This window comes from Manacus candei, unplaced genomic scaffold (genome assembly GCF_025592945.1).
Source record: "Manacus candei isolate 608988 ecotype Guabito, Panama unplaced genomic scaffold, ASM2559294v1 h1tg000010l, whole genome shotgun sequence".
NCBI classification, from domain to species: domain Eukaryota; kingdom Metazoa; phylum Chordata; class Aves; order Passeriformes; family Pipridae; genus Manacus; species Manacus candei.
Window position 1 is genome coordinate 5,587,563 of NW_026138058.1, and position 17,370 is coordinate 5,604,932.

The 17,370-nt window shown below is 41.1% G+C and overlaps 1 protein-coding gene across 2 annotated transcripts; it reads right to left on the bottom strand.

The window, feature by feature from the left end:
- Positions 1 to 1,546: 1,546 nt before the first annotated feature.
- On the bottom strand, positions 1,547 to 17,094 carry ISOC1 (isochorismatase domain containing 1). 2 transcript variants are annotated; one of them, XM_051777432.1, is made up of 5 exons: positions 16,777 to 17,090; positions 7,060 to 7,179; positions 6,689 to 6,892; positions 6,201 to 6,317; positions 1,547 to 3,064 (listed from the first exon to the last, which is right to left on the bottom strand). In XM_051777432.1, the coding sequence occupies exons 1-5, from the start codon at positions 17,056 to 17,058 to the stop codon at positions 2,918 to 2,920; spliced, it is 870 nt and encodes a 289-aa protein (XP_051633392.1). In that variant the 5' UTR covers positions 17,059 to 17,090; the 3' UTR covers positions 1,547 to 2,917. The 2 variants fall into 2 exon arrangements, with proteins under 2 accessions (XP_051633392.1, XP_051633393.1); XM_051777433.1 differs by lacking the exon at positions 6,689 to 6,892 and having other exon boundaries at positions 16,777 to 17,094.
- Positions 17,095 to 17,370: the final 276 nt, after the last annotated feature.

Consider the following 17,370-nt stretch of genomic DNA (forward strand, 5'->3'; position numbering starts at 1 on the left):
TCATATTTTAAAAACTTAAGGTGTCCCAATAAGAAAAAAATTACTTGTCTTTGTAAGGGTTTAGCAGAGAAAAACTAATCACACACATAGTTTACTATACTTAGTGTAGCATTTACACATCAGGCATGCATTGAGGTTAACAATATATCAGCAATTTTGCATAGAACCAGAACTCTTATTGAGGAAAATAAACCAGCCTTCTCCATCAAGAAATGACTTTCTGCTTCCCCAAGAAAAAAGAAATTATGCTGAAGCCACCTGCAGCAAGAGGCAATTGCGTTGCTTAGCCACAGCTGTGGTGAGATCTTCAAGTAAGGGACATCTTGATGTACAGTGATGAATTAGGCTTCTTCTCAATCACCTGAGTATAGCCCTAACCAATCCTCCTCCACGTTATTTCACTGATTTATTTCCTATTCTTGCTGGGCTAAACAGCACTTACACTACATAATGCAACAGCCTGCAGATCTCTTCTCAAACAACTCAGTTCTGCTGTTCTACTGCATGGGAACACCCACTTGTCAGTGAACAAAAAATACAGATGAGTGAGAGCCTGAAGAAGCAAAGGAAATTATCTCCCATGAACAAACTTACTCTAAAGAGAATTATGGTAACAATTTTTTCTATTCTTTTAAAATAAACACTCTTACAATTTCATCTGAATGATCCATGTGATGCTTATTAAGGTACCTCTCTGAAAGAGGAATTCAATCATTATGCCCCTAAATTCACCCCTAAGAGCTCAGTTTTATAAGAGAACACTGGATATTTCGGAGTGCTAATATTTCAAGCTCATGGGGAAAAAACCCCACAAATTAAGGATCTTGAAAAAAATCTAGTGCCCACAGAAGGCTATGCAAATACAAGTTAAAAAAAAGGTAGAACTATCACAGAGAATATCATTGTATTGTATAGCTTCTTCTCTAGTGCCATCTTGCTATCAAATGATTCCCCTCATAGCAAAAAACTTAGGAAAACTGTGTGTAAAGGAAGATGTCCTTCAATTTATTCTTGTATAAAAATGGTAAAATTTTAGTAACCAATATAATTATTTCTTAAATATCCATGTATTAGTTATTGAGGAAATTCATATTGTCCGAAAAATAAACGTGTAAAAAAACGTTACAACTTTTCCTTCAATTACTCTCTCTTGGTATCATCAACACATCAAAGCAAGAAAGCAATGAAACCACTATTTCATATGAAATTTACAGTATTTTTGTGCATAGTTGTTGATTTATATAAGTGAACTTTATACTGCTAGGCAACTCGATTAATGAAGGTTAAAAGTAGGCCAGTGATATAGGACAGTGGTTCTTAACTCAACTTGCATCCCTGCCTCCAGTTAGAGACATAATGTTCATTCCTCATATTCTGGAGCACTAAATAACACTGTAACTAGATGCAGAAGACAAGAATTATTCGACTTTATCCACCCTTGATCTTTACACAAAATTCCCATGACATCCATAGAACTTCCACAGCTGTACAAGGTCCATGGCAAACACAGCTTTCAGGATTTGCTCTTCAATAAATATCACAAGCGTAAGAGAGACAGCAAATGTTAACTCTTTATTTGTTTTGAACATATAAAGGTTATATGAAACAATGGAAACAATTCTTATTTATGAAACAATTCTTTTAGAGCCATCTTGTGGGGAAAATAAGCAATTTAAACCAACACATGTACTCTAATTGGTTTTCTACCAAAAAGATTAGTGTTAAGTATGACATCTTCTAGTACTCTTTTAAAAAAATAAATGTCTCAGGCAAACTGTAAACTTTATACAACATTATTTAATCCCCTAGAACATGAAGGAAGTGCGTTTCTGAACAATCACATGTTAAAAGATTGGTTCTAGATAGAAAATATATGTATCATTAAGGTAAAGATGCTATTTTTCTAAAGAATGCTTTTAGACCAGACGCTATTCAAACTCCACCCAACTGCAGCCCACAAAAAAAGCACAAAAACCTAGAGAAGCTGAGGTTTGTTTCAGAGCCCACTTGAATAAATTGGATAGAATTATTCAATCTAACTAAAATGCGGTATAAAAAAAGAAAAAGGCAAAATAAATCTAAATGTAGTAGTAGATTTAGCATTGGAACCTGAAAAGTTTTCGTTGTTAAACATCCCCTTAGCGCTGCCAATTTAAAATTTTTGTAATATTTTCAGGTTCTGAAGGACTTTACACCAGTTGTTTATAAAGAACTCATGACGTGACAGATTTCTGTCTGTATACACTTAAGTAAAGTACAGTCTTGGGTAGTCAATTTCAGTATATTCAAAAGTCATGATGCAGGCTTCAGCTACCTAGGGCAATCAAACATCAGCTGCTGCTTGATTTATCTGTCTTGTCTATGAAGCAAAGTGCTTAAATTTTATCCTAGAGAACAAAAGCGCACGTGTAATCCATATATCTTACTCAGTTTTAATTTATGCCCTATTAAAATACTTCATTTACATAGAACATTAAAGCGTATCACATCACATTTATCCAACACATAATTATCTTCTATTAATACAAAAGTAAAACAGAGTATCACAGAACACTTTTAGAAAGCGCACAATCAAGAGGTGTCACAGAATTATGCATTTTTTGGATCTGTTACAATCAGTGTATAGTATGGACTAGTAGGCACCTCTGTTGGTTTTTCTCCTTTATTTTAAATAAATACGGAAATTTGACAACAAAAAGGGTCTTATGATACCCAAAACCCCCGACAGTTGTAACTTAACAGAACACACTGGCACTCAGATGTACAACCAGACAATTTTGCTAAGGCAAGCACGAGTATGTCAACTTTTATTTTTACACTTCTACCAAACTTTGAGCGAAAGAAGGTGTACATGTGCGCTTACAACTTTGCTTCCTCTTTGAAGAGGACAGTGAGATCCGCTTCCTCCACGTTCGCTTTAAACTTTGGAAAGGAGCCCTGACTCAGGGGCACTTGCCTTAATGAGATTTTGGATTTCTTTGAATTTTGGATGTTCTTTATCAGCTACCAGCTGCAGCAATATGGCTTCGCTAGTAGTAACTATAATTCCAGTACGAGCGAGACGCTAGGAGAGAAAAGAGCAGAGAGGGAATAATGTGAAATATTTGCAAATGTGAACGAGTATACATTTTGTAAAAAAGATGAATAGCATTTTTAAAAACATCTCCTACTAATGAAAGTACTGCCAATTCTATTCCGGCAATTCTTAGTGGTATAATTTATAAAGCTATTGACTGCTTTGAGACTTTCCTGAGGCAAAAGGCTGCCCTGGATTACAACAAAGGTTTCCTACTTGGATTGGATTCTTTCCCCACCTCAGATTTAATAGGCAGCAGACCCACATCTCTTAATGTTAACAACCCTTTCCCCTTGCATGGTTCAGAGGACAGCTTTCTTCACTCTAATGCAGATATGAAAGGCTTGTAGGAAAAATAAAATAGCCAGGTCCAAGATAAAATAATTAAGCGAGAAATTGTAACAATTTCTCATTCAGTCCTTGTTACTACTTTGGCTTTTGGACTACCCAGTGCACTCTTAAAAATAATCTCTGGAGGCAGAAGGAAAATCTCTTCTACAGACATTATAAATCATACTGGCATAACAGCAGCTCTTTTTAACTGACGTTTCATTACAGCCTCAGTAATTCCGGAGTTAGTTCTCTCATGCTGCAGAACAAAACGCACAGAAAGCAAAACTAAAAGAGGTCTGCTAGATCTTTTAAGTGTGCAACTCAACAGAGCAATGCTTCACACAGCCCGAGTCACAGGACTTATTGTAAAGTTTCCGGACTTTTAAGACTGTGGTTGTTGCTTACATAGCAAAGTTATCCTCAGCAAAGGCCCCCCATCATCTTCTCAGCAATCATACAGGTGCTTTGGCAGTAAAACTCTTCACAGACCCAGCTTTCCCTCCACCATCCTCTACTCAGCTGCATGCTCCACCCAGTCTAATGCGATCCTGAATGAGCCAAGCCGGGGTAAGAGGGAGAAAATACAGATGCGTACGTACAGGTTTCAACTGCTATCACTAAATGGAAGAGAAGCTGCAGACCTTCTAGGACTTAGATCACTGTTGCTTAGTCGTTCAGTTACAAAGCAATTGCTGGGGAAAAGTTATTAATTCATATCTGTGAAATGCTGATTGAAAAAGAGAATGCCTTCTCTTTAGAAGCAAAACAAACCATAACATGCCAAAGAGGCTGGCATTGGCTTATACCCTATTTCTAGGACTAAATACAATTTAAATAGATTGCAGATCAGCAGAAATGAAGAGATGAATGTGCTAAGCATCCTGGATGATTTTCAAGGAAATTACAAGTTTTCTTAGCACACAGTCTTTGAGAAGAAGAAAATTATCAAGGATATGTTGCACCCACACTGCAGAAACAAGTAGAACAGATAAAGAACAGGAAAGAAATGCAGCAGCAACAGACAAAGCTTTCTCAATCCGAGACCAAGCAGCGATACAAGATATCTTCATTGGATAGGAAAGAGATTCAGAACAGCCACCACCTTCAACAGGTGGGCTGAATTATTTCACCACTGAAAATTTCAAGGGTTTTTGGTTTCTGAGGATTTTTTTGACTGCAAGTTTTTGCCTGCTGTCATTTTTAAGTACACAACAGAAGGGGAGACAACCTGTTATCCAGGCAGACATGAAAGCTTTGGTTATAAATGAATTCAAACTGCAATTAATAGTATACTTGCTCAGATGTTTGTCTCCAGCACGATCAAAACACATGTTTATGTGATGGGAAATGTGGAGAACTGAAGGAGCAGGGATGGGACTTATTTGAGGTTCCTGGAGAAGCTGGTTGTTTTCACTGCAAGGTCACTCTTTATCATCCTTGAGAAGTCATTGTGAAAAGAGAAAAGCTGTGTTTCTGTGAAAAGACAAACACTACACTCACCTTCCCAGAAAGGTAAGGAGAAGGATCCAGGGAACCCAGCTTAATAAATCTCACCTCAGCTCACCAGGTGTGGTGCAAATTTGCAAGTGAGACAATGTCAGATTCACTAATTAAAAGAATATGACTAGGAACTGTGATCTGTACGGTGAGACCATGCACAGCAGAGAAGGAGTTGCTGCCACATAACTGGCTTGCTCAACGCTGCAGGGCAGCAAATGTTCCCTGAATCATATTGTAATGGTGATACATGGGGTACCACAGCAAAACAGTCTCCTTGTGCTCTGTATTTGTTTTGCCTCTTACTGCTGCTGCGCCACATTGATTTGGGAAGTCCATGATTTCAGTCATTCCTGTACTCTGTGTGGGTCACTGTGCTCTACGTGACAGTCGACATTAGGTTTCCACTTAATCAAAGTCACGTGTTTCATCAATCATTATATGTTGGGGATTTCTCTTTAGCCTTTAATTCTCTCATTCATGAGGAGCAGAAGAAATTAAGTCTTCTCACAAGCTAGGAAAAAAGTATAACACGCTGCAGTTATTATTAGTTTCAATTTCCAAATAATTGTTAGGACCTGAGGCAATAACTGCAATACTTAATGTCTGTATCAGTTTTTGATTTCCCACAGTGATGCCCGCAGGCAAGTTAAGAGTGCACCATCAAAAAATCATTTGCATGAATTTGCTACCACATAGTTGTACACGCTTTTAAATCTGCTTGTTACATTTATCTCCACTTTCTCAACGTTTAGTTAGGCTAAGCTCCTAGAAGCAAGGGGGAGGGGAATCTTTACTATAATCACAGAGTCTTGAGATTAAGCTTTAATTTGCAATGATGAGGGAAAGCACAGGGAGGGACAGACATACAAGAAGGAGCTTTGAACGGGATCACTTACTGCACTTCACTGCGTTTCAAGGAATTTCAACAGCTGAATAAATACTGTTTGGGACAACAGAACCAAAAGCTTTGCAGCACTTTTACTCCTGCTGTACAGATAACACTCCATAAGAAAATATCCTAAAATGCTGCTGTTTATATAGAGTACTCAGATTGCACAAAACAATCACTTTAAAAATCCAGACATAGCAAACTGGGTTATGTATATTAAATCATAATTTAAGGAAGAAAAATCTCCCTGTTGGATGCTATTCTAAGAATCAGAGCACTCATGTCTTCTCAAATCTACATTTGTCCACTGCTTTGTCTTTAGAAATTCCTTGTTAGCTTACAGTAAGGAGGGAAGTTAACATACAAACCCAAGGTGGAGAAAGCCCTGACTAAGAAACTTACCTCAAGAGCAAACATTCTGTCCATCATACTTCTTGATGAGGTGGCATCAGCTACAATATGAACTTCCAGACCTCTGCCAATCAATTCCAGTGCTGTTTGCTGGATGCAGACATGAGTCTACAGGGGAGAAATTATTATATATATTATTATTACAAAACGTAAGTAACCGAACACCAAATTAGAGTACATAATTAATTAGAGTTCAAATACATATTTTTCTACCCCTGACATTGCTAGGGAACTCAGTGTGCATTTTAAATACCAGCTAAAACTGAGACAAGACCCTGCAGTTTACAAATATGTAATTTCAAATTTTATTATGAGATAATATGAAAGACAACACAAGAATAATTTATTCTGTAGAGGATAAATGAGCTCTTGTTAATATGAATTGAGTTGGGTTTTTTAGTTACAGGGAGCAATGCTTAGTATTTCTGTGGGCCAAAAGACATTACCATAAACCAGTACAAGAATGGCAAGGCACATACTTCTACTCCAAACAGGACAACACTGCGGACTCCAGGGATCTCTGCTAATGCTGCTTCAACTTCTGGCAACACCATTGAAAATTTTGTCTTGGGAAGCACAAGTTTAGCTCCTGTTAAATCAATTTCTTGCACAGTGCTGCCAAGACCTTTGGGATACTGTTCAGTCACAATAACTGGAATTCCTAAGAGCCGTGCACCTTGGAGCTGCAAGGGGGCAAGGGGGAAAATATATTAAAAAAAGGAAATTGTTTAAGAACAATAATCACAAAGACACGGTTATCACCCGAAACTGAGTAACCACTAAACTATCTGTGTATAAAATAATAGTTTATGTGTGTGATCAAAAACAAGAGAAAAACAAGGGAACACACCAGTCGTTGACCCACGCTGATGATATCACCAAAGTACTTGATGGCAGGCCGGAATCGCTCTTGCATATCACAGCAGAAAAAAACGGTGCTTGAGGGCGTCAGGTTGCCCAAAGTAGTAATCTGAAAAAAAAAGAAATAAAGATAATGTTTTCCATGGCAGTGGAGACCCTTTCATAAAAGCAGCAAAACGAGAGAGAGTCTGCAATGCCTCTGCCAGGTTATGGATTTATGTTAGTTCGAGTGAAAACAGGAGAAACGTTTTTCAAGCCTGATTTTTGGCACGTTTCTGAATTCAAATGAATAGCTGATAATGAACAGTATGGTACAGTCATCAATAAGTAACAGAGATTTTATTAGGTGGGAGACACAAGTCAGTGTACATGAAAACTTCTCAAGCCTGATGGGGCTGGAGGAGCGTGCTGCCTAAAGCACAGCAAAAAAAAGAAAAAGTACCAACAGTGAAACTACATTCTTCAAATTCATTTTACAATCCACAACTCTGGGAACTGATACAAAATCAGGATAAATTAAAGCTAAAAAAAATTCAGACTTCCACTTGCTATCAAATATTGTATGCACACATATTTTCAACACTTCCAGTGTGTAGTCAATTTGATTGTTTAAAGACATCTTTTAGCACAAGCCTGATGAAAGTCCAAAGGCTAGAATGAAAGCAAAGAAACTTGTCAATATTACAGAAACAGAACTGAATACATTTTAATGACAAAAGTAATCTCCTAGAGTTTCCTTAATACAGGCTACCAAGTAGGGTAGAAGGGAGGGGATAAGAAAAATAAATCAAACATTTAATTTTCTCATACTTTGAAAGAGTGCTTTGCATTTGCATGAAATTACTTGCTCTACCTGTAGAACCCGGGGATAGAGCTTCAGGTGGAAGCTACAGGGAAAGAAAACAGCTATATACTATCACTTAGTTGTCAGGCAACTCGAGAGAAATTACATCCACTCAGGAGCTTTTCAGCAGACTGATAAGTCAAATTGAATAAACAGCTCCTGGGAAGTAGCCATTAATTATATACACTTCATTTACTGCAAACTGAGGTCGTGATGTTTTAAGCTAAAACGGAATTACAAAATCTGTAAAATAATGTATTTCAGAAGAGTGCAGATGTATTGGGTTTCTGTGGCAAGGTCTTGGTAGTGAGGGGAAGCTGTCAGGCTGGCTTTTGTGAGAAGATGCCAGAAACAGCCGCAGGTCAGACAATGCCTATGCCAGCTGAATCCAAGATGGATCTGCTGCGTCAGTGATGCTGGTGACACCTCTGTGATAACATACTTAAGAAAGGGTAAGAAAACCACTGTGCAGCAGGTGCCAGAGCAGAGATTCCCTTGCAGCCCACGGTGCAGCCCATGGTGAGACATCTCCCATGGGAGGGACCCCATGCTGGAACAGGTGAAGAGTGTGAAAAGGATGAGTGGCAGAAGGTGAAGGGTTATGAATTGACCACAACTGCGCTTCCCCCATCCCCCCATGCTGCTTGAAGGGAGGAGATAGAGAAGCTGGAAGCAAAGCTAAACCTGGGAAAAAGGAAGGGATGGGAGAAAGGTGGTTTTACATTTGTTCTTATTTCGCATTATTCTACTCTGTTATTGATTGGTAAAATATTAAATTAATTTCCCCAAGTCAAGTCTGTTTTCTACATGATGCTAATTGGTGAGCGATCCCTCCCTATCTTATGCACAAGCTTTTTGTTGTATTTTCTCCCCTCTGTCCTGTTGAGGATGGGGAGTGATGGAGCAGCTTGTTGGGTAACAGGTGGTCAGCCAAGGTCTACTCACTGCACGGAAATTGGAAATCCATAAATACTAGTTCCAAAACTTCCACTGATTCACCACATCTCCTGAGTAAAATGCTTTTTATCTCAATTCCCAAGGCTAAAAATCTACAATAATTGCCACACCATATGGAATGGCCTGTTCAAACTGTTGGGAAAATTACTTGTGTAATAATTACAAATGTTAAATTCCCACACCTCTCAGATTCAGCACACTACTAACGCTGAAAGAGCAAATATTCATAACCATGGTTCCTCCAGTCCTCATGGGCCAAACAGCAACACTATTAATACAAACAGCTAGAGAGGCAAATGCAGAAACAACCAAAATGTAGATGTTATAATACCGGACCCACTGATGCCACAGGAAGACAGAAGAGCATCAAAACAGGCATCAGGAATATCTTTCTCACCAGGAAGATACAGCTGCATTGAAACAGGTTAGCATGGTTGTGGGATCTCCATCCTTGGAGGTTTTCAGCATTCAGCAAATCAGCAGCTGATTTGATCAAGGAGTTAGGGAAGGCAAACTCTAGATACCCCCCCCAGAAGACACTTCTGCAATTTTACAGCATATAATAAACGACACCTGGGACCAAGAAAGATTTGACATAAAATTAAACATTAATAACTGCCTTGTTCTTGAACACCACCCATCTACGCACTTGAACAACGCAGAAACTAGTTGGCAGGAAGTACTGATGTAAAGTTCAACACCACAGGGAGCACCCACTGTGACCCATTCCAACTTTGGCACCTACTACCATAACAGAAGTCAATTATGACATTTAACTTTCCTACCACTCAGCAATAAAAATAGAATAATTGGAATAGACAATATTTATAAGTGTGGCTCCTACTCAGAAAATGTGTCATTTTGTCTTGGCATTTACATGACAAGCAAAGACTACTATTTCCTTCCAAAAATCCTTCCATCACTTTAAGAGCTGTACCAGGGGATGTTTAGGTTGGACATCAGGAAGAATTTATTCACAGAAAGGGCGATTAAATATTGGAATGGGCTGCCCAGGGAGGTGGTGGAGTCACTGTCCTCAAGGTGTTTAAGACTGAATGTACTATACAGTGCTATGGTCTAGTTGACATGGTGGTGTTCAGTCATAGGCTGGACTCAGTCTCAGAGGTCTTTTCCAACCTAATTGACTCTGTGACTAATTTTTTTAAGATCATTTTGAACTACCACAAACCATCGTGGATTACAGAGTAAACTGTGTGGAGTTAATTTACTCCCTTGACATACACCTTCCTATGCTAATGTAGCACATGGCTCTACCATCCTTAGCAGAGGAATAAATGTGAACAGATTAGGAAGGTCTTCAAAAAGCTGCATGGTCTCCTTCTACAGAAGGATCAAACGAATGCACGTAATCTTCACAGACAGCTACTTGGACCTATCAGCAGTAGAGCTACTATAAAACCCAACACACAGCTCTGTTATCTTTACCTTTTGGTATCTTCTCACCCACAACTCCTTCGCTGCCATATAAGAGTGTTATTTCCCGTTAAGTCCATGGTGAACTGGAAATGCAAGAGCATTACCATCTTCCTTCACATGGATAACCACGCACAAAACCTATTACCAAACCTCAGGATTCAGACTCCCTTTAGTCCTTCCCTGACCTTTCCTTATTCTAAAACATATCTAATTCTTTTAATATTTCTTCTTACAACTCAAATAATTTTCATAGTTCTCCCTGGGGTAGTTTTCAAATTGCAGTCTACAGTGAGGCACTCATACCTACTATCACAGCAGTGTTCCTCTGCCCATATTACTTCTCTGAACTAGCAGAGCCTCAGAGAGAGTCAATATACAGCCCTTGCAGGCCCTGTTTATTTTGTACTTTCCAATACACTATTTGCTCTTTTCATAATTGATGATACTTATACTGTTGAGGTGCATTTTAAACTTAATATCATCCCTTGAACTCTCCCTCATCTTTTGTTTGTGTAGCTTGTTATTCCTACATTTGTCGCTTCCATTTTGAACTGCATCTTATTTTACCTTGTTCCACAGAATATGCCAAGCTGGAAGGGACCTGCAAGGGTCATCAAGTCCAACTCCAGGCCCTGCACAGAACCATCCCCAAGAGTCACACCATGTGTCTGAGAGTACCATCCAAATGCTTCTTGAACTCTGTCAGGCTTGGTGATGTGACCACTGCCCTGGGGAGCCTGTTCAGTGCCCAACCACCCTCTGGGGGAAGAACCTTTATCTAATATCCAACCTAAACTCCCCTGGCACAAATTCAGGCCATTCCCTCAGATTCTGTCACTGGCCACGAGAGAGAAGAGATCAGTGTCTGCCACTCCTCTTCTCTTCATGACAAAGCTGTAACTGCAATGATGTCCCCCCTCAGTCTCCTCTTCTCCAGGCTGAACAGAAGAAGTGACCTCAGCTGCTCCTCACATGGCTCCCCACTTCAAGGCCCTCCAACTTGCCCTGAAAAGCCTGCATTCTGCTCGTTCAGATGCCTGCCGTTCCTCTCAGCTTGGAGCCTTCTGCAAAAACAGTATTTCTCCTAAATTTTGTTAATGACAAGGACAATGGAAAAATTACAAATCAATGAAAAAATTACAAACCAATCTTATAGAGCCAAATTCACTATTATTCTGATTTGACAGAGAAGTCCAGAAAACTGGCTGCCTATCCAGCCAGAAAGCATCTTCATTACAGACTTCCACTGAATCAATAATCCCATATGTTTATGTCAAACACCACAGGGAGCTGGAGCAAAAGCATTGTATCTGTTCTTCTTTAGTGTCATATTGGTTTACTATGATTTAATTTATTAAATCATACTCAGATTAATACCAGCAGCACTCTAAAATAAAACTTGTGTCAACTATATGTTTGCCAAATCGAAGCTTTTACAAAATCTAACACAAATACTTCTTACATTCATTTTCATATTTATTTCCGATTAACTTGCAGTCTGAATCATAGCAGAACATGAAGAAACTGAAAAAAATAGATGGTAAGATCAAAAAGTTGACACTTGCTGGTGTTACCTGGAATAGCAGATATGGGAAGGACAGAGTGCAGCAGAAAGCAGTTTGAAATTAATTTTCATAAACAGCAGCTAACACAGTCTATAAATAAATTCATGTATTTGCTGTGTATAAAGGAAAGGTTCCATTTACTGGTTCTTCAGTGTGCCACATAAATCCTACTAGTCACTGGCTTTCAAAGCCATCCTCCCCATCTACAGCAACACTGCATCAGGGACATGGGTCACCTCCACTTCACACATCCCCTGACAGTGAAAACTACTACCACCCACACTACACCAGTGCCACACCCTGCCAGTGAGCCAGGGAGGGAAAAAAACCTACACATGGGCTGGCATGCCAACACCTGTCTGATTTCTCTCAAGGCAGAGGCAGGCGGGGCAAGGATGGTGAACCACTACGGCCAGAGTACCTGTCTGAATCCACCCTGAATATAAGATCTACTCAACCACAACTACCTCAAAAAACTTGAATTCAAAAGGAAAGAAGAAGGTAACAAAAAAACCCCACAAAAGAACAAACAAAAAAACCCAAACCCACATCAAAACCCAAATTGCCTGAAGTTCCCCCCAACAGTATATAAGCATTTCCATTTGTTGCACTTCACCTCTCAGTCACCATGATTTTCTGTCCTCCAGCTGGAGGTTATCCACAGCACAAGAATAGGTACATCAACAAATGGACACGTAACCTGATGCAGCTCTTTTACCCAGCTAGAAAAGTCATCTCTAGGACCTTGTCCAGACCAGGATTTAAAGGTATGCTGCCATGAGTTACATACAGCTTTAAATCCTACTCTAGAAAAGGCCTAGGTGGGAAAGGAGAGGTATTTTTTCACATCTATTTCATCTCTGCTGGTTATTATTAATCAAGCAAAACTTGACTGTGATGAAGAACTATAATTTCACCTATACTGCCTCTTTATCTGTACTTTCCCTGTCCAAACTCCAGGAAATCATTACACATACAAAATGAAATTTCCTCACAGTATTCGTAACGAGCAAGAAACTGGAAGCAAAGAAATAATCCCATCTGACATCACTAGTCACCTCATAAATCTCATGCAAAGGTTACCCACTTAAAGGGCAGAGCAGAGGATGTTGCAGCCTTGGTATTTCAAGGATGGGATAAAAAAGACAACAAAAAGAAGCTATCATCTGTTCTTCTCCTATATTTCTAAGAGGAAATCTGTAAGATTCAGTTGTACTTTCCTGCCTATCTTTCAAAGGAAAAAAAAAAGAATAAATTCAGTTTAATGTATTTCAAGAGAAAAATAGGTTACAAGTGTTTCAATTTAGGAACATAAATATTTATTTTATGCGAAGCTAATATGCAGCCTTTTATATGCAGTTCAGCATTTACAAAGGACAGATTTAGTTGGATACTCATGTGATGCTCCTATAGCTAAGGCAGTATAAAACTCTTCAACAAAATCTGAAATTACTAAAACGCGTGCTGCAGAGCAAGATACACAGAGTCTGGATTTGAGAAAAAAAAAATCCTCTTTCAATATTTTCAGTCCTTTTTTTCCCCTTCTTTAAGGTTCCATGTGCTGCTTTTTTAAAAAATTATTTATTTAGAAATTTACTAATGTATCAAAATCTATAACTGTACCCTAAAAAAACCACAAACAACTCCCCAGCAATTAATGCGTTGGCTTTTCTCCATCTTCAGAAAATGAACTTAGGTTCCTCAGTTAATGTTACTTCTATTTCCAAAGCATCTGAACATAGGAATATTAGATACGTGCAATAAGAGTGAAATTCTGTGTATAAATAGTTCTATTTTATTTACATTATCATGCAGCAACAGTTGAGTATTGTTCAGTAAGCGGCTTTTCACAAGACAGACGTGCCTGAGAGACCAACATGTCTCAAAAAAACGTGCTGAAGAAGTGCTTTATGCAATGATGTCAGTAATTTTATCATTTTACCTTTAGTATCTTAAGGTTTAACAGTCTGTAAACAGAGAGCACAAGTGCTGCTGCAGAGAAGTCACCTTGAAATTATGACAGTGACTGTGAAATAGCCTCTCTTGGGTATGTATTCAAATGCTGCCCTAACTCCTCTATTGCACAGCTGTGATATGCATATAGCTGTGTTTTCTTTGGATATCTCCAAAGTGTTCTTCCTTACTGCTTCTCTTCTCCAAAGGCAGCTACAACATTACAGCAAACCACAATAATTTCTGTAGCACTATGTAACTGCATTTAGAGTTAGAAGAGATTGAAGTGGTCCTGCATCCCCCCAACCAAACTGTAAATATTTTCCCATTGAATCATTTAAAACACACAAAATCCACGAAAAGCAGATGTCTCCCTTCAGCTAGCACTAAGTCCCTCAAGGTGGGAGAGGCCAGAGGAAATGTCCCTCCTGGGTGCAAGCCTGTGGCTGGGGGAGTTTCAAGAGCAGCAGCCAGGCCGAACATCGCAGTGCACTGCACCCCATCAGCCTACCCAACACGGGGGGCCACTAAAAGTTTAAGTGGCTGTTTGGAGTCAGAACAGCCAAACCAAACACATGTACACAGATGAGGACAATACAAAGGCATAAAACTACAGGGGAGCGACCATCCCTGTACAGATCAAGCCTTGAATTCAGTTGCATGGAGTGGCTTTCCAAGGGCAGCAAATGGCAATTTCTCCATGAGATTACTGCCCCTCTCAGCTGCAGGGACAGGAAATTGAAACAGCCCAGTCAAACATCATTTGATGCTGACATTTCTTGAGCTACTGTAACAAAAGGAATCCTTCTACGACAGACCTGCATAGGAATCAAAACAGAAGGATACCTTTCTAGAGCTCACGGGCACTAGCTGCCGTCTAGGGGGTTAAACTGCCATCTCCAGCTAAATGCACACATATATTTCATAAAACAAATGTATAAAAGCACTGAAATCATTGTCTAAGCATACAGATCCTAGCATCTGTGCTCTTAACTTTAAACCAAATATATCTTTCCAAATATACAAGTCTAATCACATCAGTGAGCAAAAGTTGTCCCTCTTGAAAGATACATTCAAAACAGTGATTCAACTGACTACGCCACACACCGAGTTGACAAACTGATGTTGTGTATAACTGCAGATCAAATATCAGGATGGGAGGGAGGGAGGGAGGGAGGGAGGGAGGAAGAGAAAAAGGGCACATAACAGTGGCAATGCATGAATGAACATACAGAAAGAAAGTATAATATTCCAGCTGGTAAATCCTAAAGGTCTTAAAAAGCACAGCTGTGTCTGTATCATACCAAATGTTCCCCAAACAGGTGATCTCTGAGCACTTGCCTGTGGCTTAAGGCAAACTGACTGACATCATTGTGATGTCTTCATTGTCATGTCTTCAGCTTATTCACAGCTGCTGAAGCACATCAAGGAGTAATACAAAAATACCATCTTTTCACATCAACAGTTGCTACTGTCACAGAAATGCAACAGTATTGGTGTAAGTGGGCAATCAATGCACGAAATACTGGTTCATCCTCAATTCCTGCAGTCAGTTAAAGCTCTGTAGCACATGTGCACCCTGGGAGTGACATATCCTTCCCTATCTCAAGACTGACCTTTCACACCAAGACCTAAGACCTATGTCCTACTTCGAATGCTTGGGCTGCATTTACAGTTTCAGTGCAGAAGGCATCTGCAAGAGAGTCCTTGCAGAGTAGCGATGAGAAGAAAAATTCTGACCTGCAACACTATTACACGACCAGATTACACAGATTCTGTTTTCAAAATCCTTGTTTGAATTAACAGCCATACGAACTCTTTTTGCAAGTTGGAGAGACTGTCCCTTTCCAGATTCCCTGGTTGGGTCCCCATAAATTCTGTTCACAACACAGAAAAAAAGTTTTAAACTGAATATGATGAATGTATATGATGAGAATTAATAATAAATGACAAAATAAGTTATTAAACTAGTTTGGTCTTCTTATGTACGGTCTTTCCATACATAAAGTTAAGAAAAGAACAAGAGACTCCAAAAGCATCCTTATTATACAGTGTAAGCAAGCAGGCCACCTTGAGGGTTTATGGGTTCAAGACACTACGATTAACCAGGGTTTACAAACAGCACGAATTAGACCGTTTCTAAAACCATAGGGAGAAGACAAGCAATGTGTCAGGTTTCATGATATCACTTTCTCAACTATTTAGAAATGCTGTCTCGACAAACTAAAACTTCTTAATTATCAATTAAAAAAAGAATGCTCTGAATGAAAACAATAATGATTTGTTGCTGCGGGGATTGGGGGGGGGTTTAAGCTTAACTCTTAGACACTGGGGAAAGGAAGAAGCAATGTGTTTTGAGTTGAACTATTACAGTACAACCTGCACCAGCCTCCGGTGTGCATAAAGGTATCTGCATACGAAATACACGAACTGCATCAGTCTGGCTCCCCGGTTTGTGGTCACAAAGCCAGCGAGCTACAAACCCGTAAATCGGAAAGAGTTTTTTGAGGCAAAGAGGGATACAGAAGTCCTGGAGATCTACGAGCCAAGATACCGAGCTCCAGCAGAGCCCATTTTACCCATTTTACTTCGAGTTTCCACCTAGCAGCATTACCCCCGGTCAAGGCCGGGCAGCACCAGCCGCCTGTTTTAATGCAGCACACTGACTGCTTCAGCCACCTGACCGTTCTCCCATTCACGGCGCCAAGTTAAGTTCTGGCTCGCCGAAGGCAGAGCCCGGTTACCAGACGCGTGTGGCTCGGAGCGCACCTGCCGCCCGGTCCCAGGGAAACACAGAAGTTTCCTCGGAGAAACCTGTTAAACGCGGGGGCTGTGCCGCGGCCCCAGCCGGCCCCGGGCTGCCCCCTTCTCCCCGGGAGGGGCCGGGGGCTGCCGACAGCCGCGCCGGGACAGCGGGCAGGGACACGCACCTGCGGCGGCCGGGGCTCACCTGGATCTGCAGCGGGACCAGGCGCACCTTGCAGCGCTCGTTGACCAGGAAGCCCTTGGGCAGGTCGATGTACTGGCTCCACTCCTCGGCGAAGAGCTGCACCACGAACTTGCGGTGCATGTCTATCTGGTCCCCGTACAGGCTGAGGAACTTCTGGATCAGCAGCTCGTAGCCGGCGCCGTGGGGCACGCTGGAGGGCCGCGCGAAGACCGAGAAGCAGAAGAGGACGGGCACGGAGCCGCCGCCGCCGCCCGGAGCAGCGCCCGGCTCCGCCGCCGCCATCTTCAGGGACCGCCGCGCCGAGCCCCGCCAGCTCGCTGCGGTCCGCGCCGCTCCTCCTCCCGCCGCCTCCTCCCCCCGGCCGGCCGGGCGGTGCCGGCGGCCCCCAATCCCGGCTGCGGCTGCTCCTGCTCCTCCTCCCCGCCATGGGGCCCGGCCCTACCCCGCAACCCCACGGGGTCGAGCGCGCCGCCGGGGCGCCTCCGCCGGGCGGGCACAGCCTCTGCCGTGCTTCCTGGCAGGGACGGTGCCTGCCCTGCTCGGCGCGGGCGGCCAGAGGAGCGGTCCCACACGCGAACGTCCGCCCTCGTCCCG

Bases quoted from the DNA above. Each gene is read 5' to 3' on its own strand.
- ISOC1 (XM_051777432.1), bottom strand. From the start codon at position 17,058: ATGGCGGCGGCGGAGCCGGGCGCTGCTCCGGGCGGCGGCGGCGGCTCC. The intron at 7,180-16,776 runs GTGAGCCCCGGC...TTTTTTTTTCAG, and splicing joins TGGTCCCGCTGCAGATCCAG to ATTACTACTTTGGGCAACCT. The intron at 3,065-6,200 runs GTAAGTTTCTTA...TTTCTCTCCTAG, and splicing joins ACAGAATGTTTGCTCTTGAG to CGTCTCGCTCGTACTGGAAT.